Genomic DNA, 20,666 nt, shown 5'->3' with positions numbered 1-20,666 from the left:
ATTTTTTACCAAGTATAACCCAACTTCATAATTTTTCTTTAAAGTTTTCCTACTCTTGGAGATTTTCCAAAGAATGTGCTTGTGATATTATATTGCCGTATAAGATAATGTTCTAGCTGATTGCTTTGTAGCGAAGGGAAAAATGCTTTATTAAGCTAATGTTTTAAATTTATAGTTGTCACTTCCTAGTTTAGCATAGTCTGTTGGCCAGTCAGAGTTAGAATGTATTTTAAAACTCACGTAGACATTCTGTTCCCTCACTCAAATTGTCAGGACCAAGCAGGTTATGGTGGCTCCATCTGTAATGCCTGTAGTTGGGGGACTGAGGCAAGAGGATTTCCACAGGATTAAGGCTGGCTTGGGTTACAGAGTGAGACCCCCTGCCTTACAAATCTGACCAAACAAACAGGAGAATCGTGAGTGCCAGGCATAAGTTGAAAGTTTAGTTTTTGTAATGGAGTCTTTAGCCCTGGCTGCCCTAGAACTCACCTTGCAGACCGGGCTGCCTTTGAACTCACAGAGATCTACCTATGTCAGCCTCCTGAGTGCTGGGATTAAGGACATGCACTCCCACTGCCCAGTTTATAAAGGAGTCTTAATACAGTATAGCACTTGTCACATTTTTTATTTAACATGCTACATAATAGCTTTTTGGTTTGTTTCAGCTTTTAACTGCATTTGAGAATGCACTGGACTTAGCAGATAGTATTCCCAGTGAAGATCACCAAGTACTTTATAGGCATTTCATTCAATGCTTATCTAAAGTAAGTGACATTTATGTATTTCTAGTTATGAGAATGTTCATCAGTATGTTTTATTGCTGTTGGAATTTACTTTATTATGCTTTTATATTTTCAAGTTTCCTCATGAGACTACAAGGTTGAAGAAGGCTTGTGAAGGGATGATAAATATCTATCCCACCATACAGTATCCACTAGAAGTGATTTGTTTGTACTTGATTGAGACAGGTAATTTTTTTATATTGCTTCCCAGAGGTGTATGATTATATGAGAGTGTTGTTGCAATCAGTTAAGCACTACTTTAGTGCTTACTATGTATAAAATGTTATATTCGTTTTTCTAGACATCAAAGAAATACAGTTAGGTAGTATTGCTATTTATAGAAAGTCTGAGAAGTATAGGAGAGTAGAGTGATATAGGACTTATTGGTTCATCAATGAAATTCTTTTTTTTATTATTTATTTTTACTTTTAAAAATTCTGTGAAGTCCTTTTGGTGGCGAGACTTGAAGGATGTCTTGAACTTTCTTGACATTAGATGCAGCAGGTCTAGTTGTCCAGGTGGCAAGTGTAGAGTTGTGGCGCTAGACACAGCCCCTCCTTTTTAACTGCAATAGTAAAGTAGATTTGTTTGCTATAGTAGAAGGAATAATTGGACCCTTTGGCTGAATACATTGGATTATGTTACACAAGTCTTGAGTGCTATGAAAAGGAGACATTGAGCTTCATAGTGTTGATATTAGTTAATGTCATAGTGATGGTCCATTTTTTAAAAATTTTGCAGTATTGTGAACTGTTAGTCTCTAAGTGAACTAGATTAAATTCAGGTTGGAGAGTGTGTCTTGGTGTGTGTGACACGCTCTTGCTTTTTTGTGTACTTTGATAGTACTTTGAAGAGAGATGGTTGTTAACAGCTGGGTCATTAGGAGTTGGCACATCTGAAGTGTGTATGTTTGTGACCTAGGCAGGTATTTGTGCAGACTGACCACCGTGGTTTTTTATGGCACCCTCTGTCCTTGCCAGTGTTTGTGCTGAATAGAGTGCTTTATGATGACTGGGATACACTTCCACACAGGCTTTTATTCATCAGAGATAAACAAGTTCACGGAATTCAGTGAGGAAACTGAGCTGGAAACAGTACCTGCAGTAGCCTTCTGGGGACTGGATTGTCATAGAACTTTCCTAACACAGTGAATCTTTCTCACTTGGTTGCAAAATGGATAAATACGTGGAACATTTTGTGTGAATGACTCACATTTGTCATAGTAGAAAAATACAGAACTGAGAACTGAGGGAGAGTTCCTGGTGGGCTGTGACCGTTGCACAGTCTCCACTCTGCCCATCCCATCTCCTTCATCACTCCTTAGGTTTCCTGCTCTGTATGAGTCAGAGCTCTTACTTCTAGTCTCGGCATTTCCACTAGTAAGTAAGATCTTTTTCTTTTTTTTATAGAGAATATTTTTAACTATCACGAAAATTACCGAAAGTATCAGAGTGAATTTCTTTATGAAATACAAGTGCTTAAACTAAATGTTTATGATGGACTAAAGTAGACTAGAGTGATACTAAGAATGAATAAATGAACTTGGAATACAGTGGTAGTGATAGGAAGGAGCAGATGAATGGGAAAAAATGCCTTCAGCTTCTTAAAGGGAAGGGCAAAATTATTTTCAAATTTTAGTTCTTTTTTTTTTTTTTTTTTTTTTTTTTGGTTTTTCGAGACAGGGTTTCTCTGTGTAGCTTTGCGCCTTTCCTGGAACTCACTTGGTAGCCCAGGCTGGCCTCGAACTCACAGAGATCCGCCTGGCTCTGCCTCCCGAGTGCTGGGATTAAAGGCGTGCGCCACCACCGCCCGGCAAATTTTAGTTCTTTTGAAAAGTTAGCCCAGTATAGAAAAAAAAAATGATGGTTTATGTGAAAAGTACATTTGAAAGGAACTATTAAATTAGCCAAAGCCCATCAATTGTAAATGGGAATCTGCAAACTAAAGCTAAGCATGTAGTTTGGAAATCGTTTGTATGAAAGTGAGGTGGAGTGATTGGCATCACAGAAGACCAAGGGCCAAAAGACTGAGGATGGCTGCTTGTGGCTTGAGAAGAGGAGGAAAAGAATGAGGACCAGGAAAGGGATAGGTGTGGGCCCCGATGTGAAGACAGGAAAGAGTATTTCAGAAAGAAGTCTGTTGGGGACTGTCATGATAGACTAACTGATTTTATGATTAAGAAAACTAATATTAAGGTTTTTTTAAAAAAATAAAAGTAATTAAACTGAAATAATGATGGAGGAAGTTGAGGAAGTTTAGAAGCTTAAGAAAAGTAATCTAGGGCTTTACTGTTTATGGGAAAAGCAGAGGAAACAAGTCACGTGATGGGGGCAGCAGGAGAAGCAGGAGAAGATTACAGTGATGTCTCCTGTTTGGACCATTTCAAGACAGAAGGCAGAGGAAGTGAGTCACGTGATAGGGGCAGCACGCTTTCAGAGGGCAGGAGAAGGATTGCTGTGGTGTCTCTGGACCACTTCAAGAAGGGTCGACTGGACGTGACAAATGCTGTATTAAAACCTTGGAAAATAAGGTCCACAAGGAGACCGTCAGCACAAGGAAATATATGTTTTTGTTTTTCATCTGATAGGAAGCCTTATTTCAAAATCATCTAGTTTCTTCAGATTTTATCGTAAGACCCAGTGTGTGATTAAAGACGTGATTGATATAGGCTTTGTGGCTGTTAGAGTTGCAGTTGAGAATTAGTGACTGGTGGTTACTCTCTCTCCAGTTCTGTTTAGCTGTTAGTGGTCTGCACCATTTCCTCCTTAGTCTGCTCATATACTAAATGGTGGAGGTGAGTATTTGGACATTTCTTTTGGAAAACTGACTGAATGCTTTCTCATAAGTGTGAATTTGCCTTTAATCTGTTTTTTGTTTGTTTGTTCATTTGTCTTGGGATAAACATGACCCTGGTATTCCAGAATGCCTATAAAATAACAGGAAGAAATGGAATCAACTCCATCTGCAGAGTTTTGTACATAAATCTAGTAAAGAGACCATTCCTTCCTCAATCAGTGTGAAAAAACAAGATGCTTTCAAACATAGCATAATGTATCTAGCATTCCTTGAGGTTTGCAGTAAAATGGATTTGAGATCTTACCTAGATTCTGCTCTAGAGAAAGCTGGAGAGAACAGAAACATAAATGAAATGTTGCAAAAAAACTGTTAAAGAAAACCCAGTATCATCCTGTGGGCATTAAGAAACAATACATAAAAGTTGGACTGGGATGTAGCAGATGAGAGCAGGAGGCCCTGGCTTTATCTTACAGTGTGTGTGGTGTATATTTGCGTGTGTATGTGTGTGTTTGGTGTGTGTATGTGTGCAGTGTGTGTGTGTGTGTGTGGTGTGTGGTGTGTGTGTTGGGTGTGGTGTGGTGTGGGGGTTGTGTGTGCACATGTGTGCAGTGTGTGTGGTGTGGTGGTGTGTGTATGTGTGTTGTGTGTGTGTGGTATGGTGGTGTGTGTGTGTGTGTGGTGTTTGTGTGGTGTGGTGTGTGTGTGTGGTGTATGTGTGGTGTTGTGTGGGTGTGTGCAGTGTGGTGGTGGTGGTGTGTGTGTGTGTGTGTGTGTGTGTGTGTGTGTGTGTGTGAAGGATAATAATGACATAGTGAAGGGATTATATTGACTGATAAGAAAACATACTGGTTTAAAAGCTGAGTATAGTGGTACACACCTGTAATCTCAGCCCTTGAAAGGGAGAGGCAGAAGGATCAGGAACTCAGCCAGCTTCAGGGGCATATCAAGTTTGAGGCCAGCCTGGGCTACACGAGATTCAGTCTCAGCAAAACAAAACAAAAGTATTCTTGGAGAGCCTTTGGGGATGGTATTGTGTAGAATTGATTGGGAGGTAGGTCTGTGCCATGGTGAGTAGGAGTGGATGGGTAGATGCTCAGATGTGTAGTTAGACTCAGAGAGTTCTTGTTCTAGGACAGTGAAAAGTGCTGCATGATTTCTTTTTTGTCATTCTAAGGCAAACTTTATGTATCCTGAGGATTAAGAACTTCTAGAAACCTTCAAGGTCTCTAAAGGCCAGCACACCCTTCCTCCCCCAAAGTACTTTCGTATCCATGTGATCTGCTGCTTTACAGCAGTGAATCACTGTCTCTCCACCAAGGACAAATGTATTCCATACTTCTGGGTCTTGCTTTGTGTGTTGAGGCTCAAGATTCATTTTCAGTATAACTTTCCGAGTTGCCATTTGTTGAAAGGTGTTTTTTTTTTGTGTGTGTGTGTGTGTGTGTGTATGTGCTAAATAACTGTTTTTATTTATTTTACCTTGTAGCCAAAATTCAAGAGGACAAGGAGGCTTGGCTCTTCAAATTCAAGCAGAAAACATCTTCATTAAGGGTTATGATTTTGTGTTTGAGCCCAGGAGGTAGCTCAGGATAGAACACTTGCTTAGCATGAGTGAATGAAACTCTGGGTTTGGTTACTGGCAATGAAAAATAACAAGGTTTTATGTCTTAGAAATATTTGAAAATGCAGATGAATATGGAGAAATGAGTGCCATCAAATTCTATTTTTTTCTCCCTCCAAAACTAGGTTTATTTAAAAGTGAAAATGTGTAGTGTTCATTCGTTTCTTCAGTATGTCAGAAATGATTTTCAAAACAAAACAAAACAAAGTATTTTCTTATGATATAATTTAGGAAGCTGAATTCCATAGAGTTATTTTGTATTCATCACTTTGATATTTCTAATTTTAATATTTAGCAACCTTAGATCTGGACTGTCTTTTTGAGAAGTAAAAATTACAATTTTTAAACTGTTTTTTTTTAATAATTGTTTACTATACTTATTTTTTTCTTTTTTTAAAGATTATAATATAATTAAATCATTTCCCCTCTTCTCTCTCCTCCCTCCAATCCTCCCATTAAACCCCACCTTGCTCTCTTTCCAGTTCATGGCCTCTTTTTCCATTAATTGTTGTTATAATTAAATGATATGATTTCTGTTACTGCTTTTAGAGAATGCTATAGAGTTTCTCAAAGTTCCTCCTGGGCATCTGTGAAGAAAGTGCTACGTGGGGTTTTTTCCCCTCTTCTTGAGACAGGGTCTCCTGTATTCTAGGCTGGCCTTGAACTCCTGAACCTCTGACCTCGTGTCTCAACTGCTGAAGTTACAGGCGTGTGCCAATTGTCTTTTGTCTTTATAATTGTGCTTCCAGATATTAGCAAAGGGAATATATTAGGAAGGTACCTTGTTTTAAGAGTGTCTCCTTTGGGAAGCTACCTGTACATACTGTGTTTATCCCTGTGTAGTTTGGCTACTTTAACTGTGGATTATCTTGGAGAGATTCATGACTACCTTTTCCTTTTGTCGTCCTAGGCATGTTTGTGATAAAGGCAGTTTGTGTTGCAAAAAGTAGTCTGTCATGAATTATGTTTTCAAAGGCTTAACATACTACTTAATAACTGCTATACCCTATGTCATCTCACTTCTCTAGAAGTTGTCATTTAGTTACAGAGTCAATAGAGGCACTATATGTCTGTTACACTAACAGTAGAGCTAGCAGGTGGTAGTAGCAAATCTGTGGTTCTACCTGTCTGAATGAGTAGCGTCAACATTACCTGGGAATACATCAGAAATGCAAACTCTCAAACCTTGCCTCAGAACTACTGAGGCAGATACTGGGAGTGAGCTCAGCATACTGTTGAACAAATTGAATCCTTCAGTGGTTCTGATGGTTGATGTGCAATGTAGACAAAGGAGGATATTGAAGCTATGGAACTATCTGTTCTTGGAATTCATATTTGTAGAGACAGTAGTAAGGTGGTCTTGGCAGGAGGAAAGTCATATCTGGGAACATAACAACTAACCAAAGTTATATTTCTTCAGTTTTGGTTCATATTTTACCATACAGTGCTGAAGTTTTAATTTTTTAGCTATTACGAATTCATTTATTTTTTGGTGCCAATTTAGAGTTCTAATCAGCATATAACATTACTTATAGATTATTCATTGGTATACATCTTATATGCATTATTGGCATTATGGAAATAATTTACTTTTAGTTATCTGTGATTGAATCAGTAATTCCATATATGGTTTGGGGATATATGTTTTACAATAGATGTTAAAACAGCAAGACTTTTAAAATATTAATTATATTTATTCCCCACGCTTATTGTCAAGTTGTCTGTCTTAATCACTTCTTCAGAGCTTATTGGTGAAATTATTAAGGCCACTCCACGTAGTTAAAAGGAGATTTATTTAATGGCGTAACTTACAAATTAAGGAATAGGTAGGTCGCGGAGTCTGGGGAAGGTGTATCACAGTCCAGTGGTGTTCTCTGGAGCTCTGCTCGGTCCACCTCCACTATCCAGGGTTCCGCAACAGAGAGCGCGCCCACCGATCCAGATCTTGGGTCCCCAGGCGCCTCCCTTGGCCCCGCCTTGTAGGCGTGATAGTTGCCGAAGTCTCAATGGGGGTTGGAACTTCCAGATCAAAGCTGGAATGGCTACCCACTACAAGAGCTTTCCTGTGTGATTAAACAATTTATTAAAGTGTAGAATGCTCCTCATTAATTATAAACAAATAACATTTTTCACTTTTTTGGGGGGGCATATGAATTTCTAGAAGTTGGAAAATTTGATTGATTTGAGGTTGGAGAAAATGGAACTGTACCAAAATAGATGTTTTTCTAACGTAAATTATTTTATTGAAATAAATTAAGATTATTGCAGCACTGGATAATTAATGCATAAGCCCAATTATTATATAGGCAAGAATAGTTTGATAAAAATGTATGCAGTGTATTTCAGAACTTGTAAACCTAAGAAGATTGTAACGAAGTCTTCATTCAGTGTCCTGATTCTAACCCAGCATCCTTTGGTACTAGGATGGCGGCAAGTCCATCAGCGCTGACTGCTAGGCCTCTAGCTGTGCATTGTTGCCCTCAGGGAACCAATGAGACACTCTGTTTCTTTCATGTGAATACTAAAGTTGATATGGTGAATAGGTAACGCTGCTGAGAGTTGAATAGGAGGAAGAAGACATGGCAAGCCATGGGCTCTGTGACAGCCCACGGACTAGTAGCAATAAGATTCTCCTTTGAAACTTTGAGCATGAATTCAGTTTCAGAGTGCTTATGTATGTAAAGCGATTTTACTTCCAGTGTTTAAACATGTTAATGAAGTAATAATATCTTGTATATTTGCTGCTTTAAGTTTTTCTTTCCTTAAATCAGGACTTAGTAAAATATGTAAGAAGCAGCTTTTGAAATTTATGTATATAGGTATGATGTTAAGAATTCGGTGTACTTGTATATATATTAATACATATGCATATATATGTATATATGAATGCTAATAATGTTTTCTTTTAATTTTAGGGAGTCTGACAGATGAGGGACAGCGGTATTGTTGTAAGCTAGTAGAAATGAATTCAAAAAGTGGTCCAGGCCTCATTGGCTTAGGCATTAAAGCTTTACAAGACAAGAAGTATGAAGATGCTGTTAGTCACCTAACAGAAGGTAATGTGCAGAGTGTAGTATTTAATGGAGGGTTAGTTAGTTACTCAGTCAATACGGTCTACTACTTTAGCCTTCCTGTAAGGAGATAAACTAGAGTAAAGGGAAAACGAATATACATACTCTGGAGTCTGCTTATAGATTTAAACTCAAGACCATGGAAAAGGTCAACTTTATGTGTCCCATTGATTCCCTTTGTACTCAGTAGGGATACTTTGAGGAAGCCTTAGAAATAGAGAGGTTTACCTTACTTGACTCAGGTGTGGTGTTTTTTTGGGTAAACCTATGTTCAAGCTGAAATGTGACTAATACAGTGAGGAAGGTAGATGGGGCGAGTGGGAGGAACATTATAGGTCAATGAATGCATTTGTGGAGTAGCAGAGCTAAGAAGAAACCTGTTGTTCAGGGTAGTAAGATTTGAGGATGGAATATGGGTGCTGGAAGAGACAGGAATTGAGGCTGAACATGGCCTTGCAAACATTGTTAACAAGCCTCAAGTACAGTGCATCCCACCCAGCAGGAGCCCATGAAAGACTCTAAGCCTGGAAGCACTGTAATCTAATTTGCCTGTTTAGAATTTCTGGGGCAGCATGGGGCTAGGGAAGTAGATCAGTCAGTAAAGTGCTTGTCATGTGAGCATGAGGACCTGTGGTTGACTCCTCGAACCCATGGTATTTATGATTACTTCATCCTAGGCTTGAAAGAAAGCCCTCTTTGCCTAGCTGGCTGGTGTCATCTAGCAGAAGCCCAAACCAAAATGCACAGACCCAAGGAAGCTGTCCTTTCTTGCAACCAAGGTATCCTTGACGTACTTTGTGTTTGTGTATAACGGGACCAATGCTGTTTGTTTTTGTCTAACTTGAGAAAAATATTGTTTTAAAAATGATGGACTTTTGTTTTCAGTTTAAATTTGTGGTTGATTTAAATTACACCCAGGAAGATAAATAAATGCCCAATCTGTGTGCATGTCTGCTCTTATATTTATCTTTAAGGTGAGGGCTTAGGGACAGATGTTCTGCCTTTCCAACAAGGAACTTTCTGGTATGTTTAGGACCTTCATGAATTTTTAATGTCATGGATATAGATGAGAGATAATTCTTTCTTCCTGACCCAGTTATTTGCCAAACTTCTGTATTTGACAGTCCATTCTAATTTAGCTTTTCCCCCTTTCCAGTGTCCTTAGACAGTCTATCTTAGGGTTTCTGTTGCTGTGAAGAGACACCATGACCATAGCAACTCTTACAAAGAAAAACATTTAATTCGGGTAGCTCACTTACAATTCAGAGATTTAGTCCATTATTATCATGATGGGTCATGGCGGTGTGCAGGCAGACATGGTACTGGAGAAGAAGCTGAGAGTCCTACATCTTGCAGGCAAGAAGTGGTCTGTCTCACTGGGCATGGCTTGAACATATATGAGACCTCAAAGCCCACCTCCACAGTGACATACTTTCTCCAACAAGACCACACCTACTCCAACAAGGTCACACTTCCCATTAGTACCATCCCCTTTGGGGTCATTTTCTTTCAAATAACCACACAGTCCATTCTAATTCAACTTCTTTCCCCCTCCAGTGCCCTTATATTGCGAGATGTAGAGGGCTAGTAGCCATTGTTCTTAAGCACCTTCAATTTTATTCATACCATGTGAAGATAGAGATCTTAAATTCATGTGTTTGACTTTTAATTCAGATCTTCCTAGAAGTATTTGAGAGAACTTTTATTTATGTTTGAATTATTCATCTCTCTCTCTCTCTCTCTCTCTATATATATATATATATATGTATGTATATACCTATATCTATATCTATATATATAAAACATTATATACATACTAGAAATTTTGCTCACTGTATCTGCAGTTTAAGAGAAAATCTTAAATTTTAAGATTGACTTTATGTTATATATATGGGAATGCTCACATGTATGTCTGTGCATCATGTTCCTGCCTTGCTGTGGAGGCCGGAAGAAGGGGACCCCAAACCGGGCGGTGGTGTCACATGCCTTTAATTCCAGTACTTGGGAGGCTAAACCAGGTGGATCTCTGTGAGTTCGAGGCCAGTCTGGTCTAAATAGCGAGATCCAGGACAGACACCAAAACTACATAGAGAAACCCTGTCTTGAAAAACCAAAACAACCAAAAACAAAAAAAAACAAAAACAAAAACAAAACAAAACAAGAGGGTTCCCTGGTTGTAAGTTGCTGGAAATCAAACCTGGGCCTTTTGGAAGGGCAGCCAGTGTTCTTAACTACAGAGCCATCTCTCTATTCCCATGTCATTCTTTAAATTTTTTTTAAAAACTTTTATATATTTATTTATATATGTATGTGTGTGTGCACACATGTGTACATGCCATGCCATGAATTTAGAAGTCAGAAGACAATTTGCAGAATTTGGTTCTCTTGTATTATGTAGTTCTTGGGCACTGAAGTCAGGTTGTCAGGCCGGGCAAGCACCGTTATCCTATAAGCTGTCTTACTGGCTGTATGTCATTCATAAAAAGCAAGCAAACTGAAATGCTGGAGGTTGATTCCCATGTCCTCAATCTTGTCAGCACTGAAGAACATAGATAATCATGGTGTGGCAGGTGGCAGCCGTCATCAGAAGAATCTTTGTCTTCTGAAAGCAGAGGCTTTGCTTAAACTCTCGGATTGTGAGTCTTCAGAGGAAGCAGTTCGCATTCTTGATCAGGTAGGCGGTCTGAGTTTTTCTCTTCAGCTTCCGTTCCAGCCACTAGCTATCGGCTGTCTCTCCCTGCCAAATGCTTACCATCATAACTTTGAGTTACTGATACAAATCAGTATCTATGCTCTTTTAAATCTTCCACACTCTTGAAACTGCTTGTCTTAGTTAGTGTTTCTGTTGCTGTGAAGAGACACCATGATCACAACAATTTTTATAAAGGAAAACATTTAATTAAGGTGGCTGCTTACAGTTTCAGCGATCTGGTCCATTACCATCATGGCAGTGTGCAGGCAGACATGGTGCTGGAGAAGGAGCTGAGACCCCTACATCTTGATCCTTAGGCAGTGTTGTATGTGAAGAATTTGTTTTGTTTTTATGCCTGTTCTCCCATCTCGATTTTGTCCTGTTACAGTAGCACCGCCTGATTATTAGCAATTTAGGGCTTTAACTTTTCCCTTCAGAAAATGGTTTACAGATTATTAATCAATTGGTGACTTAATTAGCTTCATGTTCAAGAATGTAAGATTTGCTTCCTCCACAGATGTTAATTTTGTTTTTAAAGGAAACTGTTTTCTTAAGGCTTTTGGTTTGATTTGGAATTCCGTAGTGAGGAAACATAGTGGGCAGATCATGAGTTTTAGCCACGCTGTTTCTTAAAGAGTTTTGTCAGATGGGTTAGTCATTGCAGGTCTTGGTTATCATTGCTTTGTGGATTTCAAAGGGTTTTGCATTTTCTGTTTTCTTTAAAGTAACAGCAGCAATTGGCCTCCTTTAAGAACTCTTATGTAGCTGGATGTGGTGGTTCATGCCTGTAATCCCAGCACAGAAGCTCAGGCAGAAAGATGACCATGAGTTCAAGGCCAACCTGTGATACATTAAGAGTTCCCGGCCAGCCTGAGCTGTACTGTGAGACCCTGTCACCAAAAACAAAAACCCCCAAAATCCAATGCCTTATTTTCTACTTATCTGTCCTCAGTGTGTATCTTGTACAGATGCCTTATAGGTATCTTGTAGAGATGCTTTATATAGACCTTTCCAAACCTTTTTTCACACACACAAAAATCATAATGAAAAATTTCTTTCAAATCTGTAAGGGTCCATATCTGAGACAGAAAATTGGTAAGTTGAGCCAAAACATCATGTTATGCTAGAAAGCAAAGAAACTATAAAAGAACCACACTAAACAGACACAGGAGCTGGCCAATGAGGGCAACGGTACATGTACTGAAGAGAACACTGTGTTTAAATATGTTTAAATTCATGTGTGTGTGATGCTACCACAAAGAAAAACATCACAGCAAGCTTGCGAAAGCATGTCACGGGCTGATTGATGCTGAGGAGCAAACTGGAAAGAGTGAAAGCATTTATTGTGCCTCTCTTACAAACTAACTGCTCCTCGAGTAGCCGAACAGGTGATGAGGGAGAAGTTTCTCTTGGTTTAAGTATTCTAGGTGATAAGGAAAAGAGCAATGATATACTAGAAGTCATTTTGTAATCCTTAGTGAATGAATAGATGTAGGCATTGAGGATCAATGGCTTCCACAGAAAAAAGGATAGCCTGACACAACCATGACAAATACACATAGCATATTGTTTCTAGATCAGGTCAAACGTCTAGCCCTACCTATTGACACAGGGACCAGGGAGAATGTCAGACACCATGAGAACACATTCAGTCACATGTTGACTTTGTGAAACAGTGACAAATGTCCTGTGTTTTCACAGTTAAATTATAATAGAGAAAGCAGAGAGATAGAAGGGGATCTGTCATCTTATTGAGATATATGTACCTTAGTTGAATTTTAACTCAAGAAGTCGCTAGGAAATCTGATGATATGGAAGCTATATGGTTGGCTTTGGGTCTGAGATTGGCAGCGTGTTTGCCATTTACAAATGACTTTATCTTAAATGTGTGTGCTGAAATAGCACAGATGAGAAGTTACGGTACCTGCCATTTGTTTTAAATTCATCTGAAGGGTATGGCAAAAGGGTGGATATATACAAGGACAAACATAGCCTTTGAGTTTATAATTCTGTAGCTGGATAATGAGTACATGCAAGGTTGTTACACTGGTCTTTAATTTTCTTGTGTATTTGAAATCAATTAAATGATTAAAGAATGAAAATCTGGATCATAATGAAATTCTGACTACACCCTGTCGGACCCTGCTCTTCTGTGTTCATTCTTTAAGCAGAATAGACACCCCTGCAGCTGTCTTGAGAGACTTGTAGCAGCTATCAATCATTTTCTAGGTTTCGGATGCAGATAATACCCCAGGACTGCTGGTTCTTCGAGGCCTGGCCCATCTGAACACAGGTGCTGTAGACGAGGCTACAAAGGTTGGTGCTTTTCTTTCAGGTGGAGCAATATTTGAAGGCTAAAGGAAGGGTCTGGGGACTTAGTTCAATGCTACGGTGCTTGCCTACAAATTGGAAGGCCCTGAATTTGGTCCCAAGAACCCAAAATAGAATAAAATAAAATGTAAAATAAAAACTAAACCAAAAACTCAACTAAGAAATAAAAGTCAGCCAGGCGGTGGTGGCACACGCCTTTAATCCCAGCACTCGGGAGGCAGAGGCAGGCGATTCTCTGTGAGTTCGAGGCCAGCCTGGTCTACAAAGTGAGTTCCAGGAAAGGCGCAAAGCTACACAGAGAAACCCTGTCTCAAAAAACCAAAAAAAAAAAAAAAAGAAAGAAAAGAAATAAAAGTCAAAATCCATTTAAAAACTTTTTTGTATTTTATGTGAATGAGTGTTTTCCTGCATATGTGTCTGTGCACTATGTGCATACCTGGGGCCTTTAGAGATTAGGGAAGGGTGTTGGATCTCTGTAACTAGAGTCATAGATGGTTGTCATCTGCCATGTGGGTGCTGGGAATCGAACCTGGGTCCTCTGGAACAGCAGCCAGAGCTCTAAACCGCTGAGCCATCTCTCCAGCTACCCATTTGTTTTTAATGGGATATGGAATTGAAAGTGTCTCCTTGACAGATTATGGAAGATCTTCGAGCTTCTTACCCTGACCTGGCTGAAGTCCACGCGCTTGAGGCTCTGATACATTTTACTAAGAAGGACTATCTGCAAGCAGAAGCATGGTGAGGGTGCACAGCTCACCTGTGGCTCCAGTCATATCTCATTTATTTCTTAAAAATTTGACATGGGCTTGATGAAGTTCTACTTTTAGATTTATGGTGTGTGTGTGCGTGCGTGTGTGTGTGTGTGTGTGTGTGTGTGTGTGTGTGTGTGTGTGCGCGTGCGTGCGTGCATGTGTGTGTGTGTGTGTGTGTGTGTGTGTGTGTGTGTGTTTAATTTCACTTGTAGCAAAGGAACTATAAATTTTTCTGTGATAGATTTCTAATCTAAGTAGTGATCATAATGTTTGGGTAGCCAGTGTAATATTTGGTATATGTTCTGAACACGTATAGTGTTAAACGGCCACTATGCTTCTTAAAGTTCTTCTTCAGTAACATCACTTTTTGTTTATTATAGTCTAAATGCTGAAGTAGGGAAATGTTTTAGGTCTGGGAAATTTTTTAGGTTCATTTTATTATATATGTATGGGTGTTTTGCTTGCATGTATGTATGTGTACGTGTGTACCTAGTACCTACAGAGTTCAGAGTATGGTGTCAAATTCCCTGAAAGTGGAGTTACAGCTTTGGGCCTTCATGTTGTTACTGGGAACCCAGGTCCTCTGGAAAAACAGCAGATGTGCTTAACCCTGAGCTGTCTCTTTAGCTCTTAGATTTGGGATTCTTGAATCACCTAGCTTGATTGTTTTGTCTTGGAGTCCCTTATGTTTTTTTATACACATACACACACACATGCACACAGGCACACACACACTTAATACTTCTTTTTACTCCCATTTGGTGATTCAGTTTCCAGAGAGCACTTGAGAAAGACGCTGAAGTTGCTGAATATCATTACCAGCTTGGGTTGACATACTGGTTCATGGGTGAAGAGACAAGAAAAGATAAAGCAAAGGCTCTTACCCACTTTCTGAAGGTAAGCCATTGCTACTACTAAAGTCTTTGTTAAAGTGGATTTGTTATAAAATCAAATAGACAACAGAACAGACATTTAAAATTACTGTTTAATGCAGTATCCTTTTGCATTTCATTTCTCATAGAAGAGGTTTTGTGAGAATATTCTGTGGGTTTTTCTAGGTGAAAATTTAAATCATGAACATATAAAAGTGTCTGTCTCAGAAATATGTGTTTTAGACGTTGAGACATGTTTCAGAAATGTGTGTTATAGACGTTGAGACATGTTTCAGAAATGTGTGTTATAGAAGTTGAGACATTTGTCTGTGGAAGGAATGCTATTTTAACTGATGGCCTCTAGTTTTATGGGTACACGAGTCTGGATTTTTAGCTTCCTGTTTTTATAGATATTTAACATCTATGTCTTAAGTTCTTATCTTCTCAGGGAGCATATTAATTTAACAATGGCTTTAATTTCATGTTTGTTTTACCCAAGACATGCTAGTTTTACCTTGTGTTTATGTTCTATAGGCAGGGTAGACAAGATTTTGTGTCTGTTTTAAATATCACACTAAAGGATTTTTTGGCATAATTCTATACTTTTAATAAAATAGTTTCTTTTCTTTAATCAGTGTGCTATATCCTTAATATGCATTGAAATAAACTTTTAATATTCCATTGTCAACATTTATTTCCAAGGCGGCAAGACTGGACACATACATGGGTAAAGTTTTCTGCTATTTAGGTCATTATTACCGCGATGTGGCTGGAGATAGGAGCAGAGCCCGCGGATGTTACAGGAAAGCTTTTGAATTAGATGACACCGATGCTGAGTCTGGAGCAGCAGCCGTTGACCTAAGTGTGGAACTTGAAGACACGGTCTGTCTCGTGACCACTCTGTATTTTACTCCAGTGTATAAATGAGAATGTTTTTATAATATATTTACTTGAAAATTATTTTCATTAATTCTTTGTAGGCAAAATAGAAATATCTTTGCACTCATTTATAAACTTTATTTTCTTCTCATTTGGTAGATACTAAATTACCTGTCACTTTTTGTGTGTGTATGTTTATATGGCTATATACTTGTCTGCTTGGCATTCATGTGGGTCCCTGTGCGTGGGTGTATAGGCCTGAGGTCAGCCTCAGGTGTCTTTCCTCGATAGCTTACCACTTGTACTTTTTGAGAGAGGTTGTTCACTGAAGCTTAAGCTCATGCATGTGGCCAGGCTAACTGGCCAGTGAACTTCAGGCTCCTGTCCATCTTTCCACCCCACTCCCGGACTGGGGTTATGGGAATATTCCCCACCCCACCTTTCTCCACGAGTTCTGGAGGGCTGGGCATCAGGCCTCGGCCCTTGTGCTTGTGTGTCAGGTCTTTACCAATGGACTTCTCGTTTATTATTAAAATTAGTTTTATGTATTTCATCGGAAATTTTAAAAAAATCAAAGGTGTAAACTGAAAGTATGTTTGTATCCTTTGAATGTTTGTTCTGTATTTTTATAATTGGTGTCCCTAACGTTGATATTTTCCCTTTAGGAAACTGCTTTAGCTATCTTAACAGCAGTAACTCAAAAGGCAAGTGCTGGAGCAGCCAAATGGGCCTGGCTTAGGCGAGGACTGTACTATTTGAAAGCTGGTCAGCATTCTCAAGCAGTGGCTGAGTAAGATATCTTATTACATTTAAACAGTGTGGTGCTTCTTTAAATTTCTTTGATAGCCACATGACCTTCATAAGTGGCCTCTAACCAAGATGCATTTTGAGAGAACTGTAACAAAATTTATTATTTGGGTGCTTATTGCCTGCAAGGCAATAGAATTTAAAGTGGACTAAGTCATGTACTGTTGTTGAGGAATTCGCCAGCTAAGTCTTTGTTGGCATCGTAATGCAATAGGTCCCCTCAAGAGACATTTCAGTAATAAAAAGCAGATCTTTGCTGTTACACTGACTTTTGTTGGCTTAGGCGAGGGAGACCTGGTCAGCTTGAAGGCAGTTTTAAAGAGGCTCATGTGTGATTGACTTTAGACATTTTGTTTGGATTGTATTTCAGGGTAAAAATATAATTAAGTCATGTCTGATGTATGTTAATTTCTAGAATGTAAACATTCTGATTTTTTCATAAAAATGCAATGTGATCAGAAGTATAAGTATCCCTCTCACTCCTGTATTCCAGATGTTTAGAGGAGGATTGACAGGTTGATAGTTTGAGGGGGCAAACCGAGTGTGCAGCTGTCCTGGAGGCATAGAAAACTGGAGTTCTGCCAAATAATAAAGAAAAAGAAGCTATGGTCAACATTTCCCCCAAAGAGCATTTTGTTCTTATTTAAAAAAAAAATCACTTCACAAAATCTTCTTACTATTAATAACATTCAAATTGTAAAAGAAACAGGAAAGACTGCTTTAAGTGTCATTTTTACAAATCAAAGGACTTGTGGATGATTTAATTGAATTAATTATTTTAGATGTGGATGCAGTTCTATTACTGTTAATTTTCTCACTGTTTCTTAAAATGTTAAGTTTACAGGCGGCACTAAGGGCAGACCCAAAGGACTGTAATTGTTGGGAATCCTTGGGAGAGGCGTACTTAAGCAGGGGTGGCTATACAACAGCCTTGAAGTCTTTCACGAGAGCCAGTGAGCTGAACCCAGACTCCACCTACAGTGTGTTTAAGGTGGCAGCAATTCAGCAGATCCTAGGCAGGTATACAGAAGCCGTCACTCAGTATCAGCTCATCATTAAAAAGAAAGAGGATTATGTGCCGGCCTTAAAAGGTAATTCCAGGAGTTCCTTTTTCATTTTTAATAATACTGAACTTTATAGTAAAATTTCTACCTACTTGTATTAAATATCTTGAGAAGCATGTGGTCAATAGTAAAGTATCTGACAGGAATTTCTTATTGTACAACTTGATAGAGATTTGATTATAAAAAGATCAAATTTTGTTTCCTAGCAGTTCATAAATAGTAATATGGTAGAAATTTAACTTTTAGACAAATAGAAAAAATGCTGTTAGGCCCCAAATAGAGCCAAGCAAATTTCTATGATGGTTTAGTAATTTTATATTCCCAGAGTAGCTTAATAATTTGTTATTTCATAATTTTATTATTGTATGTTGTAGAGACTTACTTAAATTATTTTTAGATGCAATTTTCTTTGTTTTGTAATTAAACTGATTTCAGTTCCTCTTTCAGTAGTCCTTCCTGACCCTGTTTTTAAGTATATAACGAATTAACACTATAATTTAAGTTTTTGAGGTTATATCTTACCCTTCATAATATGTATACTACTATATATGCTCTTCTATTTGTTTCTTATAAAACAAACCATCGAGGTTTCAGTTCTTAATGTTTTAGGTTTTGAGTAACATGTAGCTTAGAACTTGGAATCATTTTCTTTTCTCTCTCTTCTCCCCCTTTCTTCATTTACAAAATTTTCCTCAAGAGAAGAAAGAGCTCTCTTTTATGAATATTCCCTGGCACCTGAAGAATTTACTGCTTCCTTTAATTTTACTGTGTAACTGCACGGATTTTAACGTAAAAGGTTAAATACTGTTTTGATTATAGAAATCCGTATGATAGCGAGTAATAGTGTCCCTAGTTTGGAAGCTGACATCTGAAGACAAATTAGCCCATAGTCAAGAGAATTCTGTGCAGATGATTTTCTGTGAGTTTTAGTGCATGTTTGATTGCAAGAGAACCTTGACATGGAGATCTTTTCTAAATATTTCAATATTGTAATATTGAATATTGTATTTAGAAATAATTTTATAAAATAACTGTATTTTTTTCTGGGAAGCTTTCTTAAAAGATCAGCCTGTTTGCTTTGTATATTTGAATGATGTACACAAACTCACCTCACTGCAGGTTTGGGTGAGTGCTATCTGATGATGGCGAAAGCAGCTTTAGTGGATTTTCTGGATGGGAAAGCTGTGGACTATGTGGAAAAAGCACTGGAATATTTTACTTGGTTAGTATCACCTTTGTTTATCACTCTTACTTTCTTGGTAGTATAATAAAGCTAAATTTAGAATATAATTTTATGTCTATGCTATTAGATATAGCAGTTATTCAGAGTATCATACATGAGAATAACAGACTAGCCGATTGATTCTGCAGCATACAAACTATTAATTTTACCCCTGACACTGAGAAAGAGACCTTTTTGTGCCCTTTGTAATGGCTGCCACGCTGCAGAGGGAGGGAAACCGGCCACTTGTGGAGCGGCAGCTCTGATAAAGTGTCTTAGGGCTCTGACCTTGAACCGGGAGCCTCTCTGCTGGAATTGATTGAAAAGTGGAGCTTCAGATACACAGTATGCTTTTCATTTATCAGTAGGGCCTGTTTCAGGCTTTTGAATGGGCTGAAGTGAGGGAAAACAAGCCTTCAAATTATTCCTGGAGAGAAGCTGTAAGAAAAAGCGGTGTATCTAATAAGAAAAGAATCAGGAAGATTTAAATTTCTTACGTTACAGAAGTGCAAAGTGTTATTTGTGTTAGATGACTTCAAAAAGTCCGCATATTAGGGGTTAGGGAGATGGCTCTGCAGGGAAGGCAGTTGCTGGAAAAGCTTGAGGACCTGAATTTAAATCCCCAGTACTCGTGTTGTGTGTGGCTGCACGTGTGCCTGTAACTGGTGTTTTGAGAGGCAGAGGCCAGAAAATTACTGAGTCTTACTGGCTACCTTTAGGTTCAGTGAGACATCTGCCATGTGTCAAAGAAATATGACAGAGAGGGGTAGAGCAGGATGGTTGATGACCTCTGTACTCACATCCCCCCAACCCACCCCCCAACACACACCCCAGTGGCAACAGCAAGTCTACAGATTGTCTTGGGCACAGTAGTGCATGCCTATAATCCCAGCCACTTGGGAAGCCAAGACAAGAGGATAGCAACTTCAAAGACAGTAACATTTCAACAGAAACTATACCACTGAGCTGAATTCCCAGCCCTGATAAAAAAAATTAAAGTTGGAAAGACATGAGTTTGGACAGTTAAGATTGGTGCTGTTTTCTTTTTCCTCCTTTCATGTGTCAATTGTAGAAATCCTACTAAGATGTATAAAGGAACTTGGGAATAATGGCCTTCCTTCTGATTCTCACAGTGGGTGGGTTTTCAGCGACGACAGCAATAGTTAGTGTTTCTCAGGAAGACACTGGGAAATGAATTTCGGCTGGGCTCCTGTAGTAGAAAAGGCCGTGAAGATGTCCCATCTCATCTCTCTGTGGCAGCAGTTTGTAGTGGCAGATTATCGAGTCGTGGCCTAAACTGAGATGCTCTGAGAAAGGTGGAGAGAGATGTGCAGCTCTGATTCTTCTCATTCTAAAAGGAACTAGCCCCTCACATAGCTCCTCATACCCCTGTGTACTTTCTGAGCTCTTTATCCAGGCTGCTCTTACTTGCTCCTGATGGGAGATCTTTATATTTTCTTGTCTAGAGTTTTTATTTATTTTTGCCCTCAGTGAAAATCCTGTGCTCCACCAAATATAGTTGATACGTTATTTAGTCTTTTGAGGGGAAGTCCAAAGACATAAGCTATTATAACGAAAGTCACTGCCTTGATTATTGATTAACCAAACAAAAAGTCAAACCTTTAGAGCCCTGCTATTAAACCTAAATTGAACAACAGTGACAGAATTTCCCCAAACTAGTCCTCAAGTGTTTCTTTTTATTTGGTTTCTGCTACTTCTAACAGTTATGGTGAAGATATCTGAAAAAAACTGAAAAATTTCCTCCCTCTTCTCTTTT

The 20,666-nt window shown here is 38.7% G+C and overlaps 1 protein-coding gene across 3 annotated transcripts in view; it reads left to right on the top strand.

The window, feature by feature from the left end:
- Skic3 (SKI3 subunit of superkiller complex) overlaps positions 1–20,666 on the top strand; it is a 107,986-nt gene that overhangs the window by 23,212 nt on the left and 64,108 nt on the right. For all 3 annotated transcript variants that reach the window (XM_052743716.1, XM_052743717.1, XM_052743715.1), the window contains 12 exons: positions 666–764; positions 860–968; positions 8,115–8,255; positions 8,948–9,049; positions 10,808–10,944; positions 13,192–13,278; positions 13,928–14,031; positions 14,816–14,942; positions 15,620–15,799; positions 16,462–16,586; positions 17,441–17,694; positions 18,787–18,889. In XM_052743716.1, the coding sequence (XP_052599676.1) occupies positions 666–764; positions 860–968; positions 8,115–8,255; positions 8,948–9,049; positions 10,808–10,944; positions 13,192–13,278; positions 13,928–14,031; positions 14,816–14,942; positions 15,620–15,799; positions 16,462–16,586; positions 17,441–17,694; positions 18,787–18,889 (1,568 nt within the window). The remainder of the gene's footprint in view (positions 1–665; positions 765–859; positions 969–8,114; positions 8,256–8,947; positions 9,050–10,807; positions 10,945–13,191; positions 13,279–13,927; positions 14,032–14,815; positions 14,943–15,619; positions 15,800–16,461; positions 16,587–17,440; positions 17,695–18,786; positions 18,890–20,666) is intronic.

Source organism: Peromyscus californicus, unplaced genomic scaffold (assembly GCF_007827085.1).
Source record: "Peromyscus californicus insignis strain IS unplaced genomic scaffold, ASM782708v3 Scaffold_18__1_contigs__length_77618521, whole genome shotgun sequence".
NCBI classification, from domain to species: domain Eukaryota; kingdom Metazoa; phylum Chordata; class Mammalia; order Rodentia; family Cricetidae; genus Peromyscus; species Peromyscus californicus.
This window is presented reverse-complemented; position numbering and strand designations above follow the sequence as displayed.